Here is a 10,641-nt window from a genome sequence, read left to right on the forward strand (position 1 = left end):
CAGAAAGACACGAGAACCTACAAACAATATTGTATCTAAGTGTCGATGTATCGGGCAGAACCTTACCTATCAGTCCTCAAACTCCCTAGCAACCGCCCATTGAACCCCATCCGAATCCTCAAGAACCTCAACCTCATCTTCCTCACCCACAAAATCATCCACCGACTCCACCTTCCACTCTTGCACATCCTCCCTCTCATCACCCAACATACTCGTCCCCTTCAAACTCAACTCATGTTGCACCCTCCCCCTCGCAAACTTAATCCTCCTCACCTGAAACGCCAGAACAAACTCGCTCGCTGTATCAAAAGCGACACCCTGGAGTCTATTCCTCCCAATTTGCAGCAACGGCTTCACCTCCGCCACTCCCTCGAGCCCCGACACCCCCACTCGTGCATCTACCTCCCGTGTCCTCTCCAACGACACCGATGCCCCCCTGGCAATCTTGACACCAGTAACGATATACACCGGCGCGCGGTATCTTCTCTCCGTCAAATACCCCTTTACATCATCCTGCTCCGACACCCGCTGTATATACTCCTCCGTCGCGACAAACTCCCCTGTTTCGAGCTCTGGGACTTGTATCACGTCGTTGGAGCCGCGCTCGAGGAATAAACCGAGGTCGGCGCCCATCGGAAGGTTGAGGCCGGCGAGGAGGGTGGTCCAAAGGCCGAAGCGGCCGGTGAGGAGGTCTTTCCGCGTGGAGGAGAAGGAAGTTACTGTTGTTGGGGGTAGCAGGTCGTCGGGGTTGATGGGGAGTCGCGATTTTCGGTTTAGGGGTATCAAGTCCGGGCTGAGGGGGTCGGGGAGGATGTCGCCGAGGCGGAGGGAGGAGGGGGAGGTGGTGAAGTTGGGGGCTAAGATGTAGGTTTTTTTTGCCATTGGTGCGGTGGGAATGGTAACGGTGAGGGAAAGTTAGTTGGAATGGAGGTGATAAGGGGGGGGGGGGCGCGGTAGAGCGTTTGTTGTGAGGAATCTTGACGGTGAAATCGTTTGGTGCGGGGTGTTTTCTCGTCAGCTTTGGGGCTTACACCAATGGCGCTGTATGCCGAGCCCGGCTGAGCTTCAGGTCCAGCTTCGCGACAAGTCATGGTCGGGGATGGATGAATGGCCAGTAATTGACGGCTAGCCATTCTTGACCTGAACGATGTAGGTACTCATCATCCCCTCAGCTGAGTTCCGAGGCAAACCAGACCAGGCGATCATATTTGCGTGCTTATTTAATAATACATGGGAGAGCTAGTCTTGGCTCCTAAAGGCTAAGGCAGCGGACAGCTGTTACACCGAGCTTGCTGTAATACTGCTTATTCTCGATATTAGCCTCGGACTTATGGTTTCAAGTTTGTTACCTCCTGTGTTACTGTCGTTAGATACTCGCCATGCTTGGATAATTGCGCTTATGATCAAGATGAGCGACCATCTCTCCGAGATCATCATGGTGATCGCTGTTTTGGCAGAGAGATACCATTTACGGCGACACCGTGTGGCTTGCAGTCTTACACCAAGAGGTAGAGAAGATTTCGAAGCCATCAAAAATAGCAAAAGATCAGAAATATAGAGAGAATGGAGATCACGATGCTGTCAATGCAAAGTATAAAGGCTTATGGTTCTCCATCCCGTCCTTTCGTCTCTCATCATCACCATCTTCCTCACCACCAGCTCATTCACCAACCCAGCTTTGACAACCACTTCTCAAGACACCCCAAGAAAACCGCCTCAACCAATCTCAAAATGAAGTTCTTCACCACCCTCCTCTCCATGGTAACCCTCACCTCCGCCGCCGCAGTAAACTACGACTTTTACGCCCCTGTCAACGCCCTCGCCAAACGTGAAGCCGCCGCAGCCCTCAGCTTCGACCCTGCCCACGACCCCCTCTCCGCCCGCGGTGACGAAGACGTCAACATCATCACCGCTTCTCTCGACGACGGAGCCGAAAAGGTTGAAATCATCGTCGACGGTGTTTCCCAGGGGTATCTGATCGTCAGCCCTGGTGGCGATGGTAACCCCACCCCCTTTTTACCCCCTTAAACTTCCAAATGAAACTAACCCATCCCTCCCACAGTCCAAGGCTTCGACGGCAACGGCACCTTGGTCGACCTCGACGCCGTCCTCGCCGCTCGTGACGTCGAGCACGTTGACAAGCGCGCTCTTGGCTGGCTCCAGGTTCTGGCTAGACTTGCTCCCATCATCACAAAGTTTGGCCAACGGGTTGTCAACTGGTTGAGGTGTGTTGGTGCTTGGAGTTTGATTTTGGATTGTGCTCCCAAGGTACGAACCCCCGGTGGTGTACGTTGAGATGTGATTGCTGACAGTTTGGATTTTTACCTAGCTCATCAACTGCGCTACTTATGGCAAGGCACCTTGGGAGTGCATTGCTGGGATTAACTGCATTGGAAAGGCTGCTAGGAACTGCTAAACAGACTGTCGAGGTTGCTCTGGAGGGAGACTGAGACTTGTGGGCGAGGTGTCATGAGGTGGTTGCTTGGATGGTTGGACTGCGTGGTTTTGTTAGTTGTCTTTGGCTTCGCTGTGTGTTTATGATATTCTTCAGGCCGGTGGTGCGGTGTCATGGTCTAAGAAATGTCAGCTGAGTGAGTTGAAAACAGCTTATCGTTGTGATGCCATACCGGTCCTTCATCTTGTGAGATGGGCTGCCCAATCAGAGCTTTTCCCCTCTTGTGACTGAGACCTTTTCATTGGGGAAGAGCACAGCCACACCTCGATCGTGAGCGTTAGCCCCGTATTCAGGGGCCAGTAAGCAGGGGTAATGTTTCCCCGCTGGAACACAGATATTCTTTGAAGAAGACTTATCGCTTTGAAAGCTTTCCACATCCTCAAAGCAAACAAAGCAAGATCACTTCAGAAGACATCATGAAGAAGCTATTTCGAAAGCTCAAGGACAAAAAACCCAGTGGCAATGACCAGGGTCTCTCGGAGACAACCTCTCTCCGGGAAGCTCTCCCCTCCATTGCTCAAGACATCACACCGCCTGCTCCCATCCAAACTCCGGTCGCTCAACCATCACCCCCTACAACTACAGCACCACCCATAGAAGTCCTCCCATCAAGCAACATCTGTCAAATCTGCTTTCACCTCGACGCAACACACGCCCCTAGAGATGGCAACCTCAACACCAAAGACCCTTCCTGGGCCGAACTCGAGTACAATCTCCCACCGGACACACATGCCGCCAAACTTGTCCCCAAATCAGAGGATCTCATCAATTCGGCAAACGGCGGCTGCATGCACTGTTTCATCGTGCGCACAGCGTTGAATGCCATCCATCCAGGCTGGGAGAATGAAAAGACCATCCTCCACATTTTCCTGGCGCCTGGTGTTCCCGTGGTGGTGCGACTAGAGTTTGGAAGCTTGATCACGACGCATATGAGCCGAGAGGAGGCGTTGCAGACTTATGGCTTTGATGTCCCGGTCAAGTTCACGGTCACTGTTCGTGATGCTGAGAAGCCCAGTGTTGATGTCGAGATTTATCGACCACTTTCGCCAAGCCCCTCTGGAGGCTCTGGCGCCCCTGGACCAGGTAAATACCCCTCTTCCCCATATTGTCAGAAGCTTTTTCTGTTCTGTTTGCCGATTCATCGTGTGTTAGGCTTCGACTTGTCATCCCTTGTACGGCACGTCGGCTTCGGCGAGGAGATCCCACAGTGTGCCGGTAATGAGGACTCGTTAAATTTCATCAACCAACGAGTGAACGAGTGCATCACATCCCATAGCTGTGAAGGCAACAACAAGCTGCTTCCACAGTTGCCTAGCCGGGTGATCTGGCTTCAGGCGCACGCGCCGAGCCATATTCAGCTTGTTGAGCCCACTGGAATCCGCGCCAAGTACATAGCTCTCAGTTACTGCTGGGGTTCCGTCTCGCCAGATACCTATCTCACTGATGCACGCAACCTGGAGTCAAGAAAAGCAGGGATCAACTACGATGAGCTTCCGCCGCTTCTGCAAGACGTTGTAACGTGTGTCCGCGCCCTCGGCATCGAGTATCTGTGGGTTGACCGGCTGTGTATCGTCCAAGGCGATGATGGTGACTTTTCCACGCAGGCACCCAAGATGGGTGACATCTACGGGGATGCCACACTCACCATCGCAGCCGCCTCTGGGGAGTCTGAAAATGATCGCATTCTTCTTGAAAGAGACACCAAGGCCGGCCCGTTCTCGCTTGACCTAAAGCTCAAGGGCATGGGTACGCTAACGCTGAAGGTCCGTCGACGAACGCACAAGCTTGAAACCGAATATGTGGGAGGAGACTATGGTCGGGTGTCAACACGGGCCTGGATCTGGCAGGAACGTCTTCTCTCGTCTCGCACCGTGTTCTTCACCCCCCGTGCTCTCAAGTTTGAATGCCATCACCACTCGGTTTGGCAAGGTTATGCCCCTGGCGTTGTTGGAAACTCGTGGTCAACACACGTCGAGTTGGCCTCCAGCTCACACAACGCATGGCTACGGTTGCTCATCGAGTTTATGAAGCGCAACATCACCAACGCATCGGACCGGCTGCCCGCCATCGAATCCGTCATGAAGCGAATCGCAGTCAAGACCGGTTGGAGCCCTTTTTGGGGCGTCTTCGAGGAGAAGCTTGTCGAAAGCCTTGGCTGGAGCGCCATAGACCTGAAAACATCTTCGGGGCAGGCTAGCTGCCGTATGAATCCAGGACACTATGCTCCGACGTGGAGTTGGGCGAGCGTTGATGGTGAGATTACGTATATCCATGTGTTGACCGACCAGCACTACGCGCCCCTGCACCAGGTTGATCCCCTCATGTACGAACTGCAATGTCGAGATCTTGATCGTGCCACTGGCGCTATTACAATGGTCGGAAGCTATCTCATTGGCGGCATTCGATGTACCATCGAGCCGAACGCATCGTACAGCGAAGAGAGTGAGATGACCCGTGAGGTGGGCAAATACCGCTACACCCACAACGTCCGGGTATCTGGACAGCATCCGGACTTCCTCTTCAATCCTGATGTCCCATTGATGTCGGTGGAGGGTGACCCAAATCAGCCATACTCGGGCTCGGCGGTAAGAGCGCCGTACGGGGTCGACGATCCAACAGAGGAATGGACCGGAAATTGTTTGGTTTTGTTGGTTGCGAGACGAAACAAAAGGTCGCTGGCTCTTCTGCTGGGAGCTTCGCTGAGAAATATCGATGGAGCGGCGTGGGAACGTATTGGACTATCCACCTCGATTGATGTGTCTGTCTGGGACGAGGAACATGTCAAGACGGGGCTGATTAGGGTTGTATGAGTGTGACGGAGAGGGCTCTGTACAACGAACTGCATTCGGCTGGCTTCTTCTGGGGTGCTCGTACTGGCCGATTTGTGAGTCACTTACAAATGATCAACATCAAATACTGGAAAAGGTGGACTCACCAAAGCAATGACCCGATTGTGATTTTCAACCGAGCCGCGGATGAGTCAACGGAGGTGGTTTATAAGAGAGAGCCTCTAGAAACAAAACAACGAGAGATTTTAGTGAAATGGCGGAATCCAGCAGAGCGAGGTAGGTAGAGTGTAATGAGGCAGGCAGGGCAGGAGCAACATTGACAATAGAAGCATATCGCAACAAAGAGCCGCTGCAGCCTTGACATGCTGCCTGCCTTGTGAACTACTACTCTGGCACGTAATGACTCGTCTTTTTCTGTCCACTGTCTGACAGTAACTCGCCACCTGGAGCGAAAGCTGAGGAGTGAATTTGAAGGACCAGTGCCCAACACCAAACAACACCTTCTTCCCCTCGCGCTTGCCCTTCACCCAACTTTTCCCCGCTAACACGCCGCTTCGAGACAACTAAGTCTAGCAAAGAACATGATATCTCCGGTTCAGGCACTATCTCAGGCTCATGGCATCGGTCTTCGCCGTCTGCCCACTGAGCTTCGGTACCAGATCTATCGTCCAGTTTGGGAGCCGCGGGTCATCTTTCTGGGAGACAAAACATGCTACGACTTCCCTGACAACCTGCCTGGTAGATCGCGATGCGACACGCAAAGACCACCAGTTACATTTCACATCAGCCACGAGGCCCGAGAGGAAACGCTGAGACACTATCACAAGTATTCTGTCATCGCGCATGACTCACATTGATAGTTTGCGTTGTGCCTTTCATTGGCACCGTGACCTTCATGATTCAACATTAGACTTCACTTGGCTTTATAAACCGGCTCCCGCCGTTGCCACCGTGACATTCATATGACCTTCTATTTGCATATATGTCATATTTCCGCATTTGAACCATGCTACCGCGAAGGAAGTCAAACCACCAGCGACCGGTGCTCTCTCAGCAATTAGACCTCACAGGACAGTCTAGCCTGCCGTCTGGTTTCAGGTTTCGTTCCCTACCAGTTGAGTTGAGATTGCAGGTTTATCGGGAAACATGGAAGTCTACCATCATCCTGGTGTCGTTCCGCGGATGTTGGCAGCCGCTTCAAGTTATGAAAAGGGGCAAAATGCCTGCCACCTTACATCTATGCTTGGAAGCGAGGCAAGAAACTCTGAGATATTATCATCTGTACAAAACATCAGCAGCAAAACTCGTTGCCCCGAAGATTTCTTTTACTCAATGCGGCTACATTAACCCAAATCTCGACATCATGCATCTCACCGTTCCCTTTGGATCAGGCCCTGTGAAAGGGCACATTCAGATTGAAAGACTTAGTCCGGCTACCCTGCGATTGACATTGGGTCGTGCCCTAGTACCAAGTGCAGTACTGAAGTGGTTTGTTGAGAAACCTCAGCTGTTCGTGGGGCTTAAGACCATTGATTTCTGGGTCCGGACCCCGTCTCAAATGTTTGAAAACGGAGTTACGGAACGATACCGAATCTGCTGTGTCCTGCCCTCAACACCACTTACTCCGGTGGTTCATCGAAGAAACATCATTTACAAGCCAGCAGCAGTCGATAGTTGCTTGTGCCCAAATCCCCACTGTCAAAGGCCAATCTGGCACTGGAAATACGACCCTGAAACCAGCTATTGTGTCGCCTCTACCGGCCCTTACATCAGCTCGCAGCACCCGTTTGTTCGCGGAGAGAAAATTAAGCTTCCTGATCCAGACAGCTCCGCCAGGGTTGTGATGCCCTCCATCAGCTTTGATTGGAAAGCCACCCGCGCCCGAGCTTTGTTGCGGGAGACAGACGTGCTCCTCTTTGACCCGGGCGATGGGATGAAGAGGCGTGAATGGGTCATTTGCAAGGTTGTTGATCCATCCGAAATACCCAGCAAACTCTTTATACAGCTGGGCGCCCGATACCTGCTATATTTGGACTGGGATTTGGCCCACTAAGCGACACTTCTTCAACAACGGGAGATCACAGCCCTAATGGAACAACATCCTGATACAAGTCAATTTCTGACCGAGATGGTTCCTATGTTGGACCATTAGAGCACAACTAGGTACTTCAGGTCCCTGCCACTTGGTCCAGATTGGTATTACACTAAGTACCGTGACTGGGAGTGTTGTAAAGATGTTGCGCATGGTGTCTGCGGTCCTGGGTGGTTGTATGCGGCAGGCCAGAGCTTCCCTTTACAGGGTCTGCATCAAAGCGGTGTGGAAGAGCTTTATCCAAAAACAAGGGAGAACAGGATCCGCAAGGTGATGAAATGCGGGAAGTTATTGACAACGGAGGAAAGGGATGCCAGATTTCTCAAGGGTTTCTACCAATTAATTCACCTGGAAGACCTTGTCAGATGTGCTGGGAAATTGTTCCATCAGTGCGAAGCTGGGAAACTGAATGGTCAACTTGGAAATGGGCACCTTTGTGAATTGTGCTGTCCTTACTCCATTGACGGCGTGTGGAGACAAGCTATCGAAGAAGCTTACTTCTTAAGAGCTGACGAGTTTGGATCGGATAATACGTCAGATACCAACTCTGAGGCTGGAGGATGAGCCTTGACCTGCTTGAAGGGACAGAGCCTTTAACTAAAAGTGTAGCGCGGAGAGAGTGGCAGAAATCATCTACTTTAACTATCCTGAATCTGTTTAAGCGTGGCGTTGACACCAAAATAGTGAGGTACTGACGAGGCACGCATTTCCTTTCGTTGTGCAGCTTATAGTGACAGGATCCCGCCGTCTGGCAACTCAAAACAGTCTATACGAGCCAGCGTTGACATATCTGCTTTTTTGCATAAGCTTGTGGGCGTGAAGAAGACAAATTAGGATAACATTGCATGGCGGAAGTAACACCAAACTATATCCAAGACTGATGTTAAATGACAGCTGTGCCAACGACTGGAACACGACCACATATTTACCCCTCACGCCCCCGACCAATCTCTCGTCAATGACCGACAAGCATTTATCCTGCACGTCTCCGCCTCCAAGATCACATTCCTCTTTTACTCTATCGCTCACGTTTCGTAGGTTTGTAGGCATTGTCATAAAGGCCCCGTCTAACGGATAATCGGGCGAACAGATTCCGTCCACCACCTTGTTAAATGGCAACGAGCCCCCGGCGCAGTCCTGATGGTCTGATTCATTCATCCCAACAAGGCTCGTGAGGAAGGGGAGAACCGCTTCGACAAAACCATCGCTGTAACGAGGCCCATGATCAGTTCTGGATTCATCGGTCAACTCTGACAGAGGGCTTCTGGCATCCAAAAGATCAAGCGCCCTGGTGATAACTACTCCAGCCCAGACGTCTGGTGGTCTGACTTCAAGCAGAGACCACTCACGATCGGCTACACCATGATCAGCGTCGAACAATAACACCTTGTCTCTATGGAGAACTTCCCGCGCTCTCACTTTGCTCCAATGCGCAACTGCACAGTATAACGTGCATGATAAGCGAGCGACGCAGATAAGCGAGCGACGCACTCTCCACCACCTTACTATAACTATCCTCAATTGCTAGACCACAACATTAAGAACCAACTACAATTACGTCAGAAACAGCTGAATCAGACCCTTCTGCAGCCTCCTGGCAAGTGCGGGCATTATGGCCAGGCTTGCCGCACACACCACAGCACTGAACCTTCGTACGAGCCCCCCCTGCACTACCGCCATCCGGCTGTATTTCTTCCACTGCCTCCCCACCCACGGCCTTCTGGTCCAGTAGATCATGTGCATCTTGCACAGTAAGTGATCCTCCGAGCCGTACACGTGTTTTTTTAGCTCTCCGGCGCTTACTTAGTGCCTCATTGGCCTTACGGAGCGAAGCGTTCTCTGACTGAAGGAGGGCCACCTGGTGCATCACAGCCATCGTACCCTTTAGTAAGCTGGTCTATAGCAACCAACATCGAGGTCGGGGAGCTATTTTGATGGTTGGTAATGCGAGTCTTAATAAGCGTTGACTGTGAGTTGGCTTCTCGGGGTTTTGTGGTGTCTGAATACCCAAGGTAGTGCCGTGCCCGGCCTTGAGGATGGGGGTGTTGGCGTACGAAGCTTTATATCTAGCTTAGAAAGCACCCTCTCTGGATCGTATGGAACAAGGCCAGCACCCGCAAAGCTACCCTGTATATTCTTCTCCGTTATAAAGGCGAAGAAAGCCTCGCGGAAGGTACAGAGAAACTCGAGCTTGCTTACGTGGTTGATATGTATACGCATTAAGCCCTCGATCTAGCGGCCGTACGCCTGTTTTAGCGGCCCAAAGCAGCCAATATCGAGTGGCTGGAGGAGGTGGGAGGAGTGTGGAGGCATGCAGAGCGTAATAATATTGTTCTACTGGCAGTGGTGCTCGAATTTAGTTAAGTAGTAGCTTTCGTGGCCATCGAGGATTAATAACCGGTATTTACCCTTCGTACGGAACGCTATATAATAGTCGAAGTGCTTAATCTAATCTAGGCCTACCGGATTAGTAGTCTAGCCATTATCGGTAATTGCGATACGCTGTGACGAACCCCTATCCAGAACCTCTGAAAGGGACACTGGTTGAAGGCACTTCTGAACAATCCTGGTCCGGTACAGCTAAATAGTGTACAACAACGGCTTGTCTCTTATCACAATAATCTGAATACCAACGATTGTGACTTGTATTGCATACTACAGAACTGTCTATCTACGCCGGCCAGTTCCTCCGTATATATAGACCCGTGGACCGTGGACCGTTGACTTACAGACGGTCCTCGGTCCGCTCCTGATAGGCCGATGCCGGACCGTGGACCGTGAGCCCCACCGCGGTCCCCGGTCCCCATCTTATTGGTCCGTTGCCCTTCTGGACCGTGAGCCCCGCTCGACGGCGCGGTCCAGTCTTGATTGGTCCCTCGTGGCCCCACTGTCTTCCAGAACCGTGACATACGCTAAGTAGACGGTAAATTACACTCGGTATATCAGTTGGTAAGGTAGTACTATGCGGCCAAAATAATAAAGGGCGGGATAGCCTAGCCGAGGGTATTAACTCCCTATATTACCGTTGCCTACTCGCGGTTACCAGGCTGGGCCAGTTTTACCTTGCTAAGGCCGTCCGAGGTTATAATTACCATACCTGCGAAAATAATACCTATTATAAACCTAGTCTCGTCGAAGTTATAGATATCGTCATCTACAATACCGTACTTAGCCTTGGTATTCCGTACGAGTATAAACCACTCAGTAATAACCTTTGGATCCTCGCATTTAGCTCTCTGGTAGTCGTATCTGCGCGTAAAACGCGTACGGAGCTGTGGCTGGCGTTTAACGAAGTTATGGGCCCA

The 10,641-nt window shown here is 51.6% G+C and overlaps 3 protein-coding genes across 3 annotated transcripts; 2 read left to right on the plus strand and 1 right to left on the minus strand.

Moving 5' to 3' along the window:
• Positions 1–69: 69 nt before the first annotated feature.
• Positions 70–882, minus strand: QC764_503510 (uncharacterized protein; the record flags this gene model as incomplete). The annotated part of the gene is made up of 1 exon (XM_062947603.1): positions 70–882. The coding sequence occupies one exon, from the start codon at positions 880–882 to the stop codon at positions 70–72; it is 813 nt and encodes a 270-aa protein (XP_062798811.1).
• A 681-nt stretch (positions 883–1,563) lies between these two features.
• On the plus strand, positions 1,564–2,588 carry QC764_503515 (uncharacterized protein; the record flags this gene model as incomplete). The annotated part of the gene is made up of 3 exons (XM_062947604.1): positions 1,564–1,999; positions 2,063–2,268; positions 2,330–2,588. 3 exons carry the CDS (start codon positions 1,564–1,566, stop codon positions 2,414–2,416), a joined length of 729 nt encoding a protein of 242 aa, XP_062798812.1. The 3' UTR covers positions 2,417–2,588.
• A 260-nt stretch (positions 2,589–2,848) lies between these two features.
• QC764_503520 (uncharacterized protein) lies at positions 2,849–5,581 on the plus strand. The gene is made up of 2 exons (XM_062947605.1): positions 2,849–3,538; positions 3,608–5,581. The coding sequence occupies exons 1-2, from the start codon at positions 2,872–2,874 to the stop codon at positions 5,263–5,265; spliced, it is 2,325 nt and encodes a 774-aa protein (XP_062798813.1). The 5' UTR covers positions 2,849–2,871; the 3' UTR covers positions 5,266–5,581.
• The last annotated feature ends 5,060 nt before the right edge of the window (positions 5,582–10,641 follow it).

Source organism: Podospora pseudoanserina, chromosome 5 (genome assembly GCF_035222485.1).
Source record: "Podospora pseudoanserina strain CBS 124.78 chromosome 5, whole genome shotgun sequence".
NCBI lineage: Eukaryota > Fungi > Ascomycota > Sordariomycetes > Sordariales > Podosporaceae > Podospora > Podospora pseudoanserina.

Coding starts and splice junctions, on each gene's coding strand:
- QC764_503520 (XM_062947605.1), top strand. CDS start 2,872: ATGAAGAAGCTATTTCGAAAGCTCAAGGACAAAAAACCCAGTGGCAAT. Junction 3,539..3,607: donor CTCTGGCGCCCCTGGACCAG/GTAAATACCCCT, acceptor ATCGTGTGTTAG/GCTTCGACTTGTCATCCCTT.